The sequence below is a fragment of the Ranitomeya imitator genome, chromosome 3 (assembly GCF_032444005.1).
Source record: "Ranitomeya imitator isolate aRanImi1 chromosome 3, aRanImi1.pri, whole genome shotgun sequence".
NCBI lineage: Eukaryota > Metazoa > Chordata > Amphibia > Anura > Dendrobatidae > Ranitomeya > Ranitomeya imitator.
Genome location: NC_091284.1, coordinates 425,186,278 through 425,206,773, shown reverse-complemented (window position 1 = coordinate 425,206,773; position 20,496 = coordinate 425,186,278). Strand labels below are relative to the sequence as shown.

The window sequence follows — 20,496 nt, the reverse complement described above, 5'->3', positions numbered from 1 at the left end:
AAAAAGATTCACAGAGACCTTGTCCAGGAGTCACGTGGGATCTGATGGGCCTTAGACATTACATTACGGCTGCCCAATCAGATGAGACACTATAATGTCACAGGTAGTAGGAGGTTCTCAATACTCTGGCATGGCAGCCACAGACTACCAACCTGACCACTGGACAAGAGTCTCGCAAATTTGATCTGATCTATTTCAAGTGTTTATTTCTGTTAATGTTGATGATTATGGCTTACAGCCAATGAAAACCCAAAAGTCATTATCTCAGTAAATTAGAATAATTAACAAAAACACCTGCAAAGGCTTCCCAAGCATTTAAAAATGTCCTTTAGTCTGTTTCAGTAGGACAGATGTCCAGAAGGCAGTCACTGACACACTCCACAAGGACGGTAAGCCACAAAAGGTCATTGCTAAAGAAGCTGACTGTTCATAGAGTGTTGTATCCAAGCATATTAATGGAAAGTTGAGTGGAAGGAAAAAGTGTGGTAGAAAAAGGTGCTCAAGCAACTGGGATAATCAGCCTTGAAAGGATTGTTAAGAAAAGGCCATTCAAAAATTTGGGGGAGATTCACAAGGAGTGGACTGCTGCTGGAGTCATTGCTTCAAGAGCCACCACATACTGACATATACAGGACATGAGCTACAAGTGTCGCATTCCTTGTGTCAAGCCACTCATGACCAATAGACAATGCCAGAAGCGTCCTACCTGGGCCAAGGAGAAAAAGAACTGGACTGTTGCTCAGTGGTCCAAGTTGTTGTTTTCAGATGAAAGTAAATTTTGGATTTTATTTGGAAATCCAGGTCCCAGAGTCTGGAGGAAGAGTGGAGAGGCACACAACCCAAGCTGCTTGAGGTCTCGTGTGAAGTTTCCACAATCAGTGATGGTTTGGGGAGCCATGTCATCTGCTGGTGTAGGTCCACTGTGTTTTATCAAGGCCAAAGTCAGTGCAACCGTCTACCAGGAAATTTTAGAGCACTTCATGCTTCCCTCTGCCGACAAGCTTTTTGGAGATGGAAATTTCATTCTCCAGCAGGACTTGGCACCTGTCCACACTGCCAAAAGTACTAACACCTGGTTTTAAAACAACAGTATCACTGTGCTTTATTGGCCAGCAAACTCGCCTGACCTTAACCCCAGATTGAATCTATGGGGTATTGTCAAGAAGATGAGACACCAGACCCAGCAATGCAGACGAGCTGAAAGCTGCTGTCATTAAACCTGAGAATCCATAACACCTCAGCAGTGCCACAGACTGTTCGCCTCCATGCCACGCCGCATTGATGCAGTAATTGATGCAAAAGGAGACCTGGCCAAGTATTGAGTATTTATTGTCCATACATTTCAGTAGACCAACATTTCGGATTTTAAAATCATTTTTCAAGCTTGTGTTCTAAAGTATTCTAATTTACTGAGATAATGACTTTTGGGTTTTCATTGGCTGTAAGCCATAATCATCAACATTAACAGAAAACAAAAACACTTCAAATAGATCACTCTGTTTGTAATGACTAATGTACAAGATTCACTGTTTGTATTGAAGAACTGAAATAAATTAACTTTTTGCTGATATTCTAATTTAGTGAGAAGCACTTGTATATACGAGCGCTGAAAGGTGGTGGCCGTGTCTCATATGGGGAAAACAGCAAACCTGGTGACGTGTTCCCTTTAATACTCAATCATTTCTGTGGGAGTTCCAAAAACATAGAAGCACAATCTTTTTGGCTGTTTCTGTGATACAAGCTACCAGTGTCCGCAGCATATAAACCAGTGTTATCTCAAATTGCGGAGTTGGGCAGACCCTTTTAAACTAATTGTATGAATTCGGGTAAAAATACAGATGTACCAAATATGGAGCAGCTTACCTTTGTTGTGTCATGAGTTTTTAATATATTGTCGATGATATCAGAAAGATTCAAGTGTAACTCCTGCAAAAAGTTAAGAATATCAGTAACCCAATGTGAGCTGTAACAGCAGCAAGAATCCAATAAAAGCATGAAAAATGGCATCAGGGAAAAGTGTAGAAATGCAGTTGCTAGACATGAGCTCTTTGTGCGCTACTGTGCAGATTTCCTGCCAGGTGTCAGTTCACCATATGATGCTACAGACTATGGTTTAATCCTAATCTTCAAATCATTTCTCACAGTACTTTCCTAACAAGCCTCTCAGATTCAACCCCTTCTCGACACAGCAATTTTCAATCCCCCCTCTACTGTCCCCAGACTTCAATATTCTGACAGTACTGACCGTCTGTTCTTGTACAAGACTAATTTGGCCAGTGTTTTTCTGTTTTTATTAAATAATGGTGAGGTGGAGGAGAGATGAAGTGGCTCTTAAAGGGCATCTGCCACCAGTTTATTTGCCACCCAATCATTACTTGCTTGGCTGCTTAGTGTAGCTTTGACAGAATCATTGATTTATTAGCAGGACATTAACACTAGAGGACTAGTAAAACTGCTGCCAGGTAGTCAAGCATATTCATGAGCTCTGTATAACTCGCCCCATCACTGATTGGCTGCTTTCTGTGTACATTGTACAAGGCCAGAAAGCAGCCAATCAGTGTTGTGGGCTAGTGTTATACAGGGATCGGCATTCAGAGAACTTTTACATCTGCAGCAGATAAAATACTGATTTTATCAAAATGACAGCAAGCAGCCCAGTAAGGGATACATCACTGGAGTCAGAGTCTCAGCCCCTACAACATTCTACTGTCAGATGAACCTATTAGAAATACAAAATCAGGGTCTTAACTAGAAAAAAAAGCTGTAATCTGCTTGCTAAAGAAGTGGGCAGATAGAAACTCAATGCCACCATTACTTCTAAAAGGGTAATCCGTAATACAATATCAATAATAATATTATATTGACTGACAGTTACAAGAAAAGTGAGTGGAGCGCTTACAGGTATGGCATCAGTGCGGTTATCTTTCCAGACTTCTAGTAGTGCAAGAACCATCTCTTCCAGGTCAGTACGAGACAAAACACCATCACGGTCTATGTCAAATACCTTGAAGCAAACTATTTAAGGGGGAAAAAAAAGATATAATGTACGTGTTCCTTCACACTGGTACTTTTTTTATATGCTCAATATTGTTCTCTTCTATCTTTTTTTCTTAAATCAATAGTAAAAAAAAAAAAAAAAAAAAAAAACCAAGAATAGACGAGGCCTTAAAAGGTTAGATTTTTAATGTGAAAATACAGTTTCTAAATGGAGCTCCAGGGTTGAAAAAAAATACTTCTTGGGAACCTTTGGCTTCCCAGTCTAAAAATGTAGAAGCCAAATGAATCTTATTATTACGTTTCTCAGAAAATAAGATAGGGTCTTTTATTTTTGGGCGGCCAAAAGGTGCGCTAGGGCTTATTTTCTGGGGATGTCTTATATTCAATGAACAATAATCCCCAAAAGAAAAATTTGTAACTAAATTTAGATAAAATACATTTACCATAATTGAAAAATGCTAATTAAAATGTAAAGATATCAATTAGCATGTAGATGGCAATGCATAAATAAATAGGGAAAGGTATGAAAGGTGGAGTACTCATCAAATGACAAGATCTACAATTTCCAACAGGAATTCCTATTGGAAACTGTAGTACTTACTATATGATGAATTATTTGACTGGCTAATTGATATATTTATATTCAAATTTGCCTTTTTCAATAAAAATTCATCTAAATTGTGTTAATACATTTTGGGTTAATCATGTTACCGGTTCAGTTGCACACTTCCTTATCTGATCTGCTGTTCTCATAGGGCAGAACCTTATACACCAGTCTTATAGTGGTGGGCACATGGCGTATTTGTGGTTTAAATTATCTACTTCAATTTACAATTATTATTCTCTATGTACTTGGGCTGATTGCTAGTATGGATTTACTCCTAAAAGAATCGCACTCACCAGACCCCAAACAATTATGGTCACCGTCAGGTCCTCCTGACAGCGGTTGGTTCCTCCTGGTGATGGGAAAGAACGCTTGTGCTTGGGAACAGAGTGATACTGGTACCCGATCCGTGTATGAGAGCTGCAGTGAAATGTGCGAGGGACAGTGACACAGATCTCTGCGAGAGCGCACCCACCATCGGCACTTGCCAGTTCGAATTGTTTGGGGTCTGGTAAGTGTGATACTTTAGGGAGCGTCTCCTCTCTTTGATGAATGGTCCTGCAGTATTCTGCAAGACATTTTCTTACTGAACCACAACTTGGGCTTATTTTTGGAGCAGGGCTTATATTTTAAGCATCCTCAAAAAAAATCATGCTGTGGCTTATTTTCAGGATAGGCCTTACTTTCGGTGAGACACGGTAATTGCCTTATTGAAAAATCAACATACATTAATAACTCTTAGCAAACAATAACATGGCACACATAGTTCCTTTGGCTATGATATGGAGGCAAAAGGTTCAAAAACGTAAGATTTTTTTTTTTTTTTACAAATTATCATTTTTAGTTTAATATGTTTTTTTTTAGAAAAATAAAATGTAAAATGTAATAAAATCAAACATACATTTCGTAAGCAGTGAAAAACAGCACCACTAACCAGATGAAAATTACAAACACAGCGCCATCACAGAAGAACTTCAGGAGACTTGTGGTTTAGCATCCTTCTCCCTCCCATCACCCTCATAAGGCCGGCCTCGCACTCAGCGTATAAAAATACGGTCCGTTATTTACAGCTGTAATACGCACAAAAGTCCCCAAAATAGTGATCCGTATGTCATCCGTAGGCAGGGTGTGACAGCGTGGGACGAGACTGATCATCGGAAGGTATGAAATATTGTTGTTTGTTTTTTTTATATTTGTTCCAGGTGACAAGGGTCTTCAGGTGGATTACCAGTATAATAAAATATTACAACAACCTGTGTCTTTATTTCATTAAAATACTTTGTAATTATGTGTGTTTTATTAACCATTTCATACTATTGGATTAATAATGGATAGGTGTCACAATTGACGCTTCTCTATTATTAACCTGGCTTAATGTCACCTTACAATAGCAAGGTGGCATTTAGGCTATGTTCACACGTTCCTGATTTCCCTCCTTTTTTTTCAGGACTAAAAACCGCAGCTCTTGGCAGAAAACGCGGGTCCTTTTTTTGGTGCTTTTTTGGTGCGTATTTTGATGCGTTTTTTTATGCAGTTTTCTATGCAGAGTCTGTGTGTTTTCTAGGAAGTTTTTTAGGGTTAAAATGGCTGAAAATACCCTAACCCTACCCCTAACCCTAACCCTATTCTAACCTTAGTGGAGAAAAAAAAAATTCTTAATTTTTTTATTGTCCCTACTTATGGGGGTGACAAAGGGTCATTTACTATTTTTTTTATTTTGATCACTGAGATATAACCTCTCTCAGTGATCAAAATGCACTTTGGAACGAATCTGCCGGCCGGCAGATTCGGCGGGCGCACTGCGCATGCGCCCGCCATTTTGCAAGATGGCGGCGCCCAGGGAGAAGACGGCCGGACGGACACCGGGAGGCCGGGTAAGTATAAGGGGGGGAGATGAGGGGACGGGGGGGGCGTCGGAGCACGGGGGGTGGCATCGGAGCACGGGGGGGGTGGGATTGGGGCACGGGGGGGCAGCTACACTGCAGCGGTTCTGCACCACAAACCGCAGAAAACCCGCAGATATTTTTTTCATCTGCGGGTTTTACTGCGGGTTTGACCTCACAATGGAGGTCTATGGGTGCAGAACCGCTGCAGTTCCGCAAAAAGAAGTGACATGGTACTTCTTTTTTACCGTGGCTATTCAGCGCAGCTTTTTTCGCGATTTTCCGCAATGTGGGCACAGCAGTTCCTGTTTTCCATAGGGTACATTGTAATGTACCCTGCATGGAAAACAGCTGCGGACCCGCAGAGGGAAAATCGCGGCGATTCCGCATTAAAAAAAGGATGGTGTGAACATGGCCTAACCCTTCATTACCCCATATCCCACCGCTACACAGGAATGGGAAGAGAGTGGCCAAGTGCCAGAATAGGCGCATCTTCCAGCCCTTTCTGGGGTGGCTTGGGGTAGATGTTTTTAGCCAGGGGGGCCAATAACCATGGACCCTCTCCAGGCTATTAATATCTGCCTTCAGTCACTGGCTTTACCACTCTGGTGGAGAAAATTGTGCAGGAGCCCACGCCAATTTTTTCCCGCGATTTAACCCTTTAATTTAATAGCTAGAGCGCCCAAATTTTGCACATACACACTACTAACATTAGTAGTGTGGAATATGCAAAAAAAAAAAGGGATATGAGATGGTTTACTGTATGTAAACCATGTCTCATATCATGTCGGGTTTGGGAAGGAGATAGCAAAAGCCGGCAATTGAATTACCGGCTTTTAAGCTATCTAGCGCTGTATGAAATATTAATATATATACATATATGTGTCTCACTGACACACACATATATATATATATATATATACACACCCCTATACTATGAGTAGACATTTATCTTAGCTATTCTTTTCTAACCTGTCAGTGTGATTTTACTGTACACCGCACTGAATTGCCGGCTTTTCTCTCTAACACCGATGTGTATTTCTCGCAAGTGTCACTGTTGGTCTGTGTGTAATCCGTATTTTTCTCGCCCCCATAGACTTTCATTGGCGTATTTTTTGCGCAATACGGTGACAAACGCAGCATGCTGCGATTTTCTACGGCCGTAGAAAACCGTATAATACGAATCAGTAAAAATACGGCAGATAGGAGCTGGGGAATAGAGAAGCATTGTACTGTATGCAATCCGTATTTTCTGCACCTCTCATACATCCGTAAAACTCGCTAGTGTGATGCCGGCCTAAGACTGCTTGTAGACTTAAGTCCTTTCAGTCTCAGCTCAGAGAGAAGATTACGTGATCATTTACTGGTCAGTGCAGATTTACTTTTTGCGCTACCAGGTCATATTACAGTATATACCGTATATACTCGAGTATAAGCCGAGATTTTCAGCCCAAATTTTTGGGCTGAAAGTGCCCCCCTCGGCTTATACTCGAGTCACGGTAGCGGTGGGGTCGGCGGGTGAGGGGGTGAGGGCGCTGACGCATACTTACCTAGTCCCAGCGATCCTCGCGCTGTCCCTGCCGTCCCACGGGCTTCTGTGCTGCAGTTTCTTCCTCTCTTCAGCGGTCACGTGGGACCGCTCATTACAGAAATGAATAAGCGGCTCCACCTCCCATAGGGGCGGAGCCGCTTATTCATTTCTCTAATCAGCGGTGCCGGTGACCGCTGATAGAGAAAGAAGCTGCGGCACCGAAGACAGGAGGGGACAGCGCGAGGATCGCCAGGACTAGGTGAGTATGTTATATTCACCTGTCCACGTTCCAGCCGCCGGGCGCCGATCCATCTTCCCGGCCGGCGCCTCCATCTTCCCGGCGTCTCTGCTCTCTGACTGTTCAGGCAGAGGGCGCGATGACGCATATAGTGTGCGCGGCGCCCTCTGCCTGATCAGTCAGAGCAGAGACGCCGGGAAGATGGAGGCGCCGGAACGAGACGCCGGGAGCTGCAATCAAGGGAGGTGAGTATGTGTTTTTTTTTCTTTATTGCGGCAGCGGCGGCACAAATTTATGTGGAACATCTATGGGGCACAGTGAACGGTGCAGAGCACCGTATATGGCACAGCACAGCTATGGGGCACAGTGAACGGTGCAGAGCACCGTATATGGCACAGCACAGCTATGGGGCACAGTGAACGGTGCAGAGCACCGTATATGGCACAGCACAGCTATGGGGCACAGTGAACGGTGCAGAGCACCGTATATGGCACAGCACAGCTATGTATGGGGCACAGTGAACGGTGCAGAGCACCGTATATGGCACAGCACAGCTATGTATGGGGCACAGTGAACGGTGCAGAGCACCGTATATGGCACAGCACAGCTATGTATGGGGCACAGTGAACGGTGCAGAGCACCGTATATGGCACAGCACAGCTATGTATGGGGCACAGTGAACGGTGCAGAGCACCGTATATGGCACAGCACAGCTATGGGGCACAGTGAACGGTGCAGAGCACCGTATATGGCACAGCTAGGGGGCACAATGAACGGTGCAGAGCACTATATGGTTCACACCTATGGGGAAATATGAACGGTGCAGAGCACTATATGGCACAGCTATGGGGAAATAATGATCTATTTTTATTTTTGAAATTCACCGGTAAATGCTGCATTTCCACCCTAGGCTTATACTCGAGTCAATAAGTTTTCCCAGTTTTTTGTGGCAAAATTAGGGGGGTCGGCTTATACTCGGGTCGGCTTATACTCGAGTATATACGGTACTTACTCATCACAGCTGAGGTCATGAATTGTGACCTTATAAAATATACATTAACACAAAAATAAAAGACATACATATGTAAAAGAAGCTTGAGACCTACAGTTTGTTCGCTACAATTATGACTAGAGATACGCAAATATATCCGAGTGCAATTGAATTCTACTCAAATTTAACAAAAATTTGCATTCACCAAAAAGTAGTTCTTTTGTAATACGCTTCCTGCGCACATTCAACAAAATTGGGGCATTTTCGGAACCATAAAAGGTCCATCAAAAAATTCAAATAAAACATGATGCATACTTATACACTCCTTACCATTCACCTCTATGGCTCCTCAGCTCTTCGCTGCATCTTCTGATTACCGATGCAAAGGATGAAATCACATGGCCTCTTCCGCTAGGCTGGGACAGTTCTACGCATAAGTGCATAAGGTCAAGGCGGACATTGTGACCTTTATGTACGCTTGCACAGAACCCATGCCCGGATATTTTTAGTGCAACCAGCGTTGAAAAGAAGATTCGTCAAGGACAGGACGAGTGACTGTGAGAAGCGGAGGGGCCGGAAAAGTGAGCGGTAAGGTGAGTATGAGGATTTTTTTTTCACAGGAAAGATATATATTTTGGTACTGTGTTAGCCAGTGGATAGAAAAATATGTAGAATTGAAAGTCAGGTAGCAACCACTGAGGACTCTCAATTCTACAGATTTTTTTTTAGATCTTATAGTAACATAGTAACATAGTAACATAGTTAGTAAGGCCGAAAAAAGACATTTGTCCATCCAGTCCAGCCTATATTCCATCATAATAAATCCCCAGATCTACGTCCTTCTACAGAACCTAATTGTATGATACAATATTGTTCTGCTCCAGGAAGACATCCAGGCCTCTCTTGAACCCCTCGACTGAGTTCGCCATCACCACCTCCTCAGGCAAGCAATTCCAGATTCTCACTGCCCTAACAGTAAAGAATCCTCTTCTATGTTGGTGGAAAAACCTTCTCTCCTCCAGACGCAAAGAATGCCCCCTTGTGCCCGTCACCTTCTTTGGTATAAACAGATCCTCAGCGAGATATTTGTATTGTCCCCTTATATACTTATACATGGTTATTAGATCGCCCCTCAGTCGTCTTTTTTCTAGACTAAATAATCCTAATTTCGCTAATCTATCTGGGTATTGTAGTTCTCCCATCCCCTTTATTAATTTTGTTGCCCTCCTTTGTACTCTCTCTAGTTCCATTATATCCTTCCTGAGCACCGGTGCCCAAAACTGGACACAGTACTCCATGTGCGGTCTAACTAGGGATTTGTACAGAGGCAGTATAATGCTCTCATCCTGTGTATCCAGACCTCTTTTAATGCACCCCATGATCCTGTTTGCCTTGGCAGCTGCTGCCTGGCACTGGCTGCTCCAGGTAAGTTTATCATTAACTAGGATCCCCAAGTCCTTCTCCCTGTCAGATTTACCCAGTGGTTTCCCATTCAGTGTGTAATGGTGATATTCATTCCTTCTTCCCATGTGTATAACCTTACATTTATCATTGTTAAACCTCATCTGCCACCTTTCAGCCCAAGTTTCCAACTTATCCAGATCCATATGTAGCAGAATACTATCTTCTCTTGTATTAACTGCTTTACATAGTTTTGTATCATCTGCAAATATCGATATTTTACTCGATATTTTATGTTTTTTGTTTATATGTTTATCATGCTTTCAGGTCTGCAAATATAAAAGGAACATTAAATTAATGGGGAATAACTTGTTTGTGAATAGAGCTTGCAAGGAATATCCACGTTAATAAGCAAATGTGAATTTCGCCTGATAAACTCCTCTCTTATGATGACACAGGAATGAGCTACCGTATATACTCGAGTATAAGCCGAGATTTTCAGCCCATTTTTTTGGGCTGAAAGTCCCCCTCTCGGCTTATACTCGAGTCATACCCAGGGGTAGGCAGGGGAGGGGGAGCTGTCTAATAATGCTCACCTACTCATGGTCCCTGCAGTCCATGCTTCTCCGGCGCCGGCAGCTTCTTCCTGTACTGAGCTGTCACCGTTACCGCTCATTACAGTAATGAATATGCAGCTCCACCTCCCATAGGGGTGGAGCCGCATATTCTTTACTGTAATGAGCGGTAACGGTGACAACTCAGTACAGGAAGAAGCTGCGGCATCAGGGAAGCAGGATCTGCACAGCGCCAGGAGCAGGTGAGTATAACGGGGAGCGGAGCACAGCGCTGAGTAATATTCACCTGCTCCTCGTTCCGGGCGCCGCTGCGTCTTCTGCAGTGACGCTCAGGTCAGAGGGCGCGGTGACATGGTTAGGGCGTGCCCCCTGCCTGAACGTCAGAGCAGAAGACGCTGAAGATGGAGCGGCGCCGGAATGAAGTCAGGTGAATATTGAAAGTGCCAGAAGCCTGAGCGACGGAGAGGTGAGTATGTGATTTTTTTTTTTTTTTATCGCAGCAACAGCAAATGGGGCAAGTGTCTGTATGGAGCATTTTATGGGGCCATAAAGTTTGTGCAGCACTATATGGGGCAGGTGTCTGTATGGGGCCATAATCAACATTTGTGCAGCACTACATGGGGCAAGTGTCTGTATGGAGCATCTTATGGGGCCATAATCAAGGTTTGTGCAGCACTATATAGGGCAAATATCACTATATGGGGCAAATATCTTCATGGAGCATCTTATGGGGCCATAATCAACATTTGTGCAGCATTATATTGGGCAAATGTGTCTATGGAGCATCTTATGGGGCCATCATAAACTTTATGGAGCATTATATGGGGCTCCTGATTCAATATGGATATTCAAAAACACAACGTACTGATGCCTCAATTGATTTGACTTTTATTGGTATCTTTTTTTACTTTTGACATTTACTGGTAGCGGCTGCATTTCCCACCCTAGGCTTATACTCGAGTCATTAAGTTTTCCCAGTTTTTTGTGGCAAAATTGGGGGGGGTCGGCTTATACTCGGGTCGGCTTATACTCGAGTATATACGGTATATCTATCTCCCATTGGGGGCGAGAAGGAAGTTTTGATAAATGTACACATATATGTACATTTATTTTGTATCGTCCCTTCCCTTTTGGAACGCCCTTACATTTACCGGTAGCGGCTGCATTTCCCACCCTAGGCTTATACTCGAGTCATTTAGTTTTCCCAGCTTTTTGTGGCAAAATTAGGGGGTGGTCGGCTTATACTCGGGTCGGCTTATACTCTGGTATATACGGTAATTGATTCCCGATTTATGATTTAAAGCCTTAGACCGCCTTCAAACACATTCTGCTCAGCATTTGTAAACATTATGCTTCATTTAGTCGCTGAAAAAAAGTTTTTCTAGTCCAGCAACTCTACATTAGATTTTTTTTAAACGCAAATAACAAATCTGTGCCGCCAATACTAAAATGCCAAGAAGCCGGTATCCAATATTGCTGAAAAATGTGGAATAAAAATAAGGAACATACAATTCGACATTTAGACAAGTGCTTAGTCCCAGGAAGGCAGGCTTGAAGGGAAGCTGCCAGTACAATCAACCCTACTAAACTGTCTATATGCTCAAGTAGGTCAAAGGCAGCGGAATAAAATGATACCTTGATATATATAATCTGATGCCTTATTGTTCCAGGGAATCTACATTCTTCTTATAAATTAATGAGCTGTTAAGATCTATGGGTCGGACATAGATCTCACTGTGACTCTGCCTCCAGAGCATATTTTAATCCCTTCATGACCGGAGCTTTTTTTCGGTTTTGCGTATTCGTTTTTCGCTCCCTCCTTCCCGGAGTCATAACTTTTTTATTTTTCCCTCACTATGGCCATATGTGGGCTTATTTTTTGCGGGATGTATTTTTGAACGATTCAATTGGTTTTACCATGTCGTGTACTAGAAAACGGGGAAAAAAATTCCAAGTGCGGTGAAATTGCAAACAAAGAGCAATCCCACACTTGATTTTTGTTTGGCTTTTTTGCTAGGTTCACTAAATGCTAAAACTGACCTGATTATTATGATTCTCCAGGTCATTAAGAGTTCATAGATGCCAAATATGTCTAAATTCTTTTTTATCTAAGAGGTGAAAAAAATTTCAAACTTTGCTTAAATAAATAAATTGCACCATATTCAGATACCTGTAGCGTCTCCATTTTTTGTGATGTCGGGTTGGGTGAGGGCTTATTTTTGGCATGCCGAGCTGACGTTTGTACCATTTTGGTGCAGATACGTTCTTTTTAACGCCGGCTATTGCATTTTAATGCAATATGCTGCGGCCACCAAAAAAACAATTCTGGCGTTTAGACTTTTTTTTTTTTAATCGCTACGCCGTTTAGCAAACAGGTTAATCTTTTTTTTATTGATAAATCGGGTGATTCTGAACGTGTCGATACCAAATATGTGCATGTTTGATTTTTTTTTATTGTTTTATTTTGAATGAGGCAAAAGGGGGGCGATTTGAACATTTATATACTTTTTTTTATATTTTTAAAAACATTTTTCTCTAACTTTTGGCATGCTTCAATAGTTTTCATAGGAGGCTAGAAGCTGCCATAGCTCGATCGGCTCTGCTACATAGAGGCGATGGTCAGATCGCCTCTATGTAGCTGAATTACTGACTTGCTATGAGTGCCGACCACTGGGTGGCGCTCATTGCAATCCGGCACTGACAACCATAGAGGTCTCCAGGAGACCTCTGGTTGTCATGTCGACGAACCGATGACCCCCGATCACGTGATGGGGTTCACCGGTGTACGTATTTCTGGCACGATTGCTGGAAGCGCCATTTAAAATGCAGCTGTCAGAGTTTGACAGCGGCATCTAACTAGTTAATAGCCATAGGTGGATTATTATTTCACCCGCAGCTATTGGGGGCACATGTAAGCTGTTCAAAACAGCTGACATGTACCGGAAAAGATGTGGGCTCACCGCCGGAGCTCATATCAAAGGGGGGGGGGGGATACCGACATCGGCGTACTACTACACCAGATGTCGGTAAGGGGTTAAATGAAAGGGGGCATTACCAGTGTGAGACATGTACTGACTGACAGTCTGCTATCCTGACTTGCATGTCCGACACTAGTAACTCCTCTTCCATTCACAATCTCTGGGTTAGATCCTCAGGGAGATCTGTGCTTGGCCCATAGATAAAATACAGCTCATTTATAAGGAAAAAATGGATTTCTCTGGAATAAGACATCGTATCGCAGATCTCAAGATGACATTTTATTCAGCTTTCAATGACCTGCATGCCCATCAAAACAGCTTAAACGGATTGATCCCACTGACAGATTCTCTTTAACAAGTACACATTTCACAGCCCATGTGTAGCCCACAATTTCCCCACCAACCGTGGGTCTTCAAACTCAAACTAACAGCCTCTTAGGCATATAAGAAACTGTTAGTATGGGTCAGGGCACCCGTGGTTGATCCGCAAATTGCAATTTGTACATGGACCATGAAATGCCAATGCATGAAGATGGCCACATACATATAATCAATTGCTAAGGGCAATAACCACAACAGGCCACAGTCATCATCAGTTTGGCCAGAAACAAGGGTTCTTTCTCTATAAAAAGCAAAATGATACTTACATTTTTGTCGCTCAGCTAGTGGTCCTCTGCAGCACGCAGATAAGCCACAAGATATTTCCTTGAAGTCTATGTGGTTGTCACGATTTTCATCAAAAGCATTAAACAACCCTTAAATAAGAAAAGAAAAGGTCTTAATCTGGACTAGACTTGTTCTTGTAAGATTCTAACAATTAACTATGTGTAATTAGCCTCAAAACTAATTATGCCTATAATACTAAGCCAAAAAATTAGTAAAGAATAACATTTTCTAATATATAATTGCCTAGAATACTACTTCCTGCAATTTGTGCCAACTTCCGTGGCTTTGTCCGGAGCTAATGTCCGGAGCTAATGTCCGGAGCTAATGTCCGGAGATAAGTGACGTCAACAGTGTCCAGTGTCTGATTGGTTGCCGCCTGCTGCAATAGGAATAGGAATTTTGGAATACTGACCAAAAATACTGACCTGAGAAAGTTGTATACGTCAAAGAGAAAAAAAAAAGACTAAGGGTACAGTGGGAGAAATAATTATTTGATCCCTTGCTGATTTTGTAAGCTTGCCCACTGACAAAGACATGAACAGTCTATAATTTTAAGGGTAGGTTAATTTTAACATTGAGAAATAGATTATCAAAACTAAAATCCAGAAAATCACATTGTATAAAATATACAAATTAATTTGCATTTTACAGTGAGAAATAAGTATTTGATCCCCTACTAACCATTAAGAGTTCTGGCTCCTACAGACCAGTTAGACGCTCTTAATCAACTCGTTACCTGCATTAAAGACAGCTGTCTTACATAGTCACCTTTATAAAAATAACTCCTGTCCACAGACTCAATTAATTAGTCAGACTCTAACCTCTACAACACGGGCAAGACCAAAGAGCATTGTAAGGATGTCAGTGACAAGATCATAGACCTGAACAAAGCTGGAATGGGCAACAAAACCATAAGAAATACCCTGTGTGAGAAGAAGACAACTGTTGGTGCAATAGTAAGACAATGGAAGAAATACAAAATGACTGTCAATCGACATCGATCTGGGTCATCATGCAAAATATCACTTCGTGGGGTATCCATGACCATGAGGAAGGTGAGAGATCAACCTAAAACTACACAGGGGGGATCTTGTTAATGATCTCAAGGCAGCTGGGACCACAGTCACCAAGAAAACCATTGGTAACACATTACGCCATAAAGGTTTAAAATCCTGCAGTGCCCGCAAGGTCCCCCAGCTTCAGAAGGCACATGTGCAGGCCTGTCTGAAGTTTGCCAAAGAACACCTGGATGATTCTGTGAATGATTGGGAGAAGGTGCTGTGGTCAGATAAGACAAAAATTGAGCTCTTCGACATTAACTCAACTCGCCATGTTTGGAGGAAGTTAAATGCTGCCTATGACCCAAAGAACACCATCCCCACTGTCAAGCATGGAGGTGGAAACATTATGTTTTGGGGGTGTTTCTCTGCTAAGGGCACAGGACTACTTCCCTGCATCAATGGGAGAATGGATGGAGCCATGTACCGCAAAATCCTGAGTGACAACCTCCTTCCCTCTGCCAAGACATTAAAAATGGGTCGTGGCTGGATCTTCCAGCAAGACAATGACCCAAAACATGCAGCCAAGGCAACAAAGGAGTGGCTCGAAAAGCACATTAAGGTCATGGCGTGGCCTAGCAAGTCTCCAGAGCTTAATCCCACAGAAAACTTATGGAAAGAGTTGAAGCTCCGAGTTGCCAAGCGACAGCCTCAAAATCTTAATGATTTAGAGATGATCTGCAAAGAGGAGTGGACCAAAATTCCTCCTGACGTGCGCAAACCTCATCATAGACTACAAAAAATGTCTAACTGCTGTGCTTGCCAACAAGGGTTTTGCCACTAAGTATTAAGTCTTGTTTACCAGAGGGATCAAATACTTATTTCTCATTGCAAAATGCAAATACATTTATATAATTTACACAATGTGATTTTCTGGATTTTATTTTTGATATTCTATCTCTCAATGTTAAAATTACGGTAACCTACCCTTACAATTTATAGACTGTTCATGTCTTTGTCAGTGGGCAAACATACAAAATCAGCAAGGTATCAAATAATTATTTCCCCTACTGTACGAGAACATAGCGTTTTTTTCTGACATCTTTTTAATATCTTTTCTGGTGGCTTTGTCATCAGCGTTTTTTCAAAATTCTATATATAAAATAGTGGTGGTTTCCATCGGGGAAAAATTGTCTAAAGAGTTGTGCTTGTATGAGACGCAATCTACAAAACCATAAGTATATATTCAGAAACAACAAACTAGGTAAAATAGACATATATGGTCTTTCACAATATTAAAAACTATTGAGATAGGTGTACTTATATAGGATATCCGGGACTTTAAAAAAAAAAATGTGCCTAAGAACTAACAGGCATGTAGTTGCTAACAGAGGCAACTATCTGTCTATTGTACCCAGCGCCGGTCATTGACTGCTCCTGCCGTATATTGAGCTGCTCCGTGTCAACAGAGCAGCAATTTCTCATCTTGTTGACAGGGCGGGACTACTGGCATCATGCTGATTGACAGCTGGCTTGCCCCAATTAAACAGCGGAGAGCATGCGGTCAATCAGTATGACACCAGTAGTTCCGTACTTTCAACAGGAAAAGAAATGAGCACTCTGTTGACGTGACGTCAGCAGAAGTCTACGACTGCTTCGAGCCGGCTCAGCACCGGGCACAATGGACAGGTAGATAGCAGCTACCTGCCTGTTGGTGGTGCTTAGGCTACGTTCAGACTAGCGTTGTGCTAGTGTGCGTCGGGCGACGCAGCGGCGACGCACGCGTCATGCGCCCCTATGTTTAACATGGGGGACGCATGCGTTTTTGTTTGTTGCGTTTTGCGACGCATGCGTCTTTTTTGCCGCAAGTGTCGGACCAAGAAAACGCAACAAGTTGCATTTTTCTTGCGTCCGATTTTCGGCAAAAAACGACGCACGCGTCGCAAAACGCAGCGTTTTTGCGTGCGTTTTGCCGCGTTTTTGCGTGCGTTGTGCGTTGCGTCGCCGACGCAGCGGCGCGCAACGCTAGTCTGAACGTAGTTTAAGGCAGTTTTTTTTTTTTTTTTTAGTCCTGGATATCCAGGTTTACAAGGGAGTTCATAAAGCCATTATATGTTCTATTAGTTATCAGGTTTCATTATATGTGTCTATTACCTTCACTCAAGGACTGATGAATTGGTGGGGAAATCAAAGGAACAAACGTTTCCAGGTCAAAGCGTCCTGTCCTTGACTGAGCCTTTAACAGCCAATATCTTTTCTCCAGGTCAATGATGTCAGATTCTTCCACTATTAATGAAATGCATAAAAGAGCATGTTAACATCCTTATCTGTACTAGTAATTTACATACTCATGGATATAAAAATGCAGATTCATTGAAAAGTATGTATTTCTCCAGCCTTCCTGTAAGAACATACTAGTAAACGCCTAATGCATAATCAATACACACTAACAAAGGCTTAAAAATACCATAAATACATTGAGAGAACATAAACCAGTATAACAAAACACATCCTACAAATGTTTTTCTTTTATAAACAAAGATATTTTGGCATAAAAAGTAAAAAAAAAAAAAGTATAATTTTCACTGCAAGTACAAAATACAATAAAGCTGACACTTCTGATATTAAATGTCAACTTAACATCAAAATAAAACGGTTAGGGGTTATCAAATGTCGAGAAAATTGATGTAAAAGTGGTGTCAGAAAAATATATTGTACTTTATACCTTGTGCCTCCTGTCAGTAATCTCAAATGAAGGACACTGCAGTCAAACTTTTCCTCTCAAAAAAGGCTGACAACAGTGACATGGCTGCCAACATCTGAACAAAATATCCAAGGACACAATTTTGCTGGCAAAGTACACCAAAGCTAGTCAGAGAGCATTATCTAGGCACAGAACTGATGCACCACACATACCATCATGGGGCACAAAATAAGAATGGATGTTTAAGAGCTGTAAATATGCGGCTTATACAAATATGGTAAAACCAGACATAACATATTTCCATACACTATGCAAGAAGTCAAACAAAATCTTTAACAAAAAATAAAATTAACAGGTCATCTTTTTATGCTAACTGTGAAACCATCATCAGACCTATTGCTAAAATCAGCCTTTGAAGTTAAAGAGGACTTTTCACCAAATTGTCACATGTTGAACTGAACAGACTATGTAATAGTGGCAAGCTGAGCAGAATAAATCTTAATTTCTTGTTTCATTTTGCCTCTCCATTACAGAGATATTAGCAATCAAAGTCTTTGGCACCTAAGCAGTTAATATATTCTATGTCCAAGAAGGCATTACCAGAGAGATTTCACTGGGGGTGTGTACTGTCTGATGCTGACCAATCATAAGCAGGCAGCAACATACTGGGGAAAGAAGAACACGCCCCCACAAGAGAATTGACAGTCTGCTCTCCTCACTGCAGTGTGATGACTTCAAACATTTATCCACAAAGGGGACTACAAACTACAGATTAAAAAAATTTGATTAAAATAAATGTGTGTGTGGTGTGTGTGGTGTGTGTGGTGTGTGTGGTGTGTGTGGTGTGTGTGGTGTGTATATGTAAAAATAAAGAATACAAACGTAGTTCCACCAGAGCCATCAAAATATTAAGGAGATTGGCAATTGCGTTAATGAGAAGAAAAGAAAAATCAAAAACGCCAACATTTTGTCTTTCGCCAGATGCAACATTGCAAAAAAAATGCAATGAAAAGTGATTAAAATTTGGCATCTATCCCAAAATGGTATATTTAAAAAAAAAATATCTCAGGGCGCAAAATATCAAGCAGTCAGCCTCAGCGACCGAAAAATGAAACACTTATGGGTCTTGGAAAATGATGATACATGCAATTTTTTTAAATTAATTTTTTGTTTGACAAATGCCGTAAATTTGCCAGTGCTTGTTATATCATGCAAATAAATATTGTAGCTGAAATTAGCCAACCTATCTGTTTTTCTATAAATTTGTAGAAATGCATTAAATCCAATACATCACAACAGAAAATTATCTGATTAGGATCGGCATACGAGTGAGTTCTTACAGACTCAGTAAACGGATGTAAAAAAAAAAAAAAAAAAAAAGTGGCACTCCCCAATTGCAATAAAACTTGCCCCTTTATTAATATGCAGGACACACAGCCCCTAAGAAAGCAGAGGGCAGGTAGGCAGGGTTACAGAGGACGGCCATTTCATGAAATGGTGAAATGTGAGGACACCCAATGGCCTTCTCTGCAATGCTGCCTCTCCGTCTTGTGAAGCGCTCTTAGTCCTGCATGTTAATAATGTGATATGTTTTATCTCAGCTGGTGAGTGCCACTCTTTTCACACCTTTATTGGAAATTAAAACCAATCCATGTTTAATTCACCAGGTAATTTACCTTAATCCTACATACAATTGTAATTCCAAGTCATGAGAAGATTCGGCATGTTTGTTGCAGCCACACAGTAGTCAGTTTGCAAGAAACGCATGCCACATGTGCAACTTTCCTAATTCATGAAGACGCACATGCCTCTTCATGAATCAAAAAATGTGTAAACAATTAAACAATGGTGGTCTTGATGAATCAGGTCCCTTGTTTTCTCTGTTGTACATATAGCAGTGCTATAAATGAGGAGTTGATTGCCAGGTTCACGTGTACACTGTACATTGTCAGCAAGCTGCCAACCAGTGGTTGGAGTGGTGTTACACAGATTAGCTGGACTGGCTTCCACAAGACAGTGTCTAGCAGTGATAATCTCCTGATGATAAAGCATTGATTATGGTATATTAAAATTAAAGCACACACCATGATAACTGACATCGCTGGAACCATGCTCTTTGTCCCTACATTATACTGCCATCAAGCTAAATGGAAAAACCTGCTGACAGATCCCTTTAATATCATTTCAATTTGAGCATTAGATATGCAATTTAACTTAACCCCTTAACGTTCAATGACTTGTATATCAGACATTGGACGCCTCCCCCAGTTTGATCTGATCAGCTGTCATGTGCCCCTAACAGCCGCGGGTGGAATCACGATCCTTCCGTGGCTGATAATATGTTAAATGCTGCTGTCTAACTGACAGCGGCATTTAACATGCACGCGTAGGAAGCGCGTCATTAACCCTGCCCATTGGAGCCCGTGTCACATGACCGCGGAATGCCGATGGGTTGGCATGACAACCCGGGGTCTGCAGGAGGCCCCTGTGGTTGTCATAGCCGGATAGTTATGAGTGCCGCCCAGCAGTCGGCACTCATTGCAACTGAGCATTTCTGCTATACAGAGCAAGGCTGATGTATCACAAGCGATCGGATGATCGCAGCTTCTGGTCTCCCATGGAGACTATTGAAGCAAATAAAAAAAAAAAAGTTTTTTAATGGAAGTTCAAATCACCCCCATTAGCCCCATTAAAAAAAAAAACAATAAAAAAAAAAAAACAAATATACACATATTTGGTATTGCCATGTTCAGAATGGCCCGAGCTATCAATATATAAAAAGAATTAATCCAATCGTTAAACAGCATAGCGAGAAAATAAAAAATCAAAACGCCAGTATTACATCTATTTGGTCTCTGCAAGTTTGCATTAAAATACAATAACGGGCGATCAAAAGATCGCATTTGCACCAAAATGGTATCAATAAAAAT

At 41.7% G+C, this 20,496-nt stretch overlaps 1 protein-coding gene across 2 annotated transcripts in view; it reads right to left on the bottom strand.

The window, feature by feature from the left end:
* The window catches only part of USP32 (ubiquitin specific peptidase 32), a 347,736-nt gene that overhangs the window by 163,158 nt on the left and 164,082 nt on the right, over positions 1 to 20,496 (bottom strand). For both annotated transcript variants that reach the window (XM_069757228.1, XM_069757227.1), the window contains exons 6-9: positions 17,017 to 17,148; positions 13,846 to 13,953; positions 2,900 to 3,015; positions 1,864 to 1,926 (exon numbers count right to left, since the gene is read on the bottom strand). In XM_069757228.1, the coding sequence (XP_069613329.1) occupies positions 1,864 to 1,926; positions 2,900 to 3,015; positions 13,846 to 13,953; positions 17,017 to 17,148 (419 nt within the window). The remainder of the gene's footprint in view (positions 1 to 1,863; positions 1,927 to 2,899; positions 3,016 to 13,845; positions 13,954 to 17,016; positions 17,149 to 20,496) is intronic.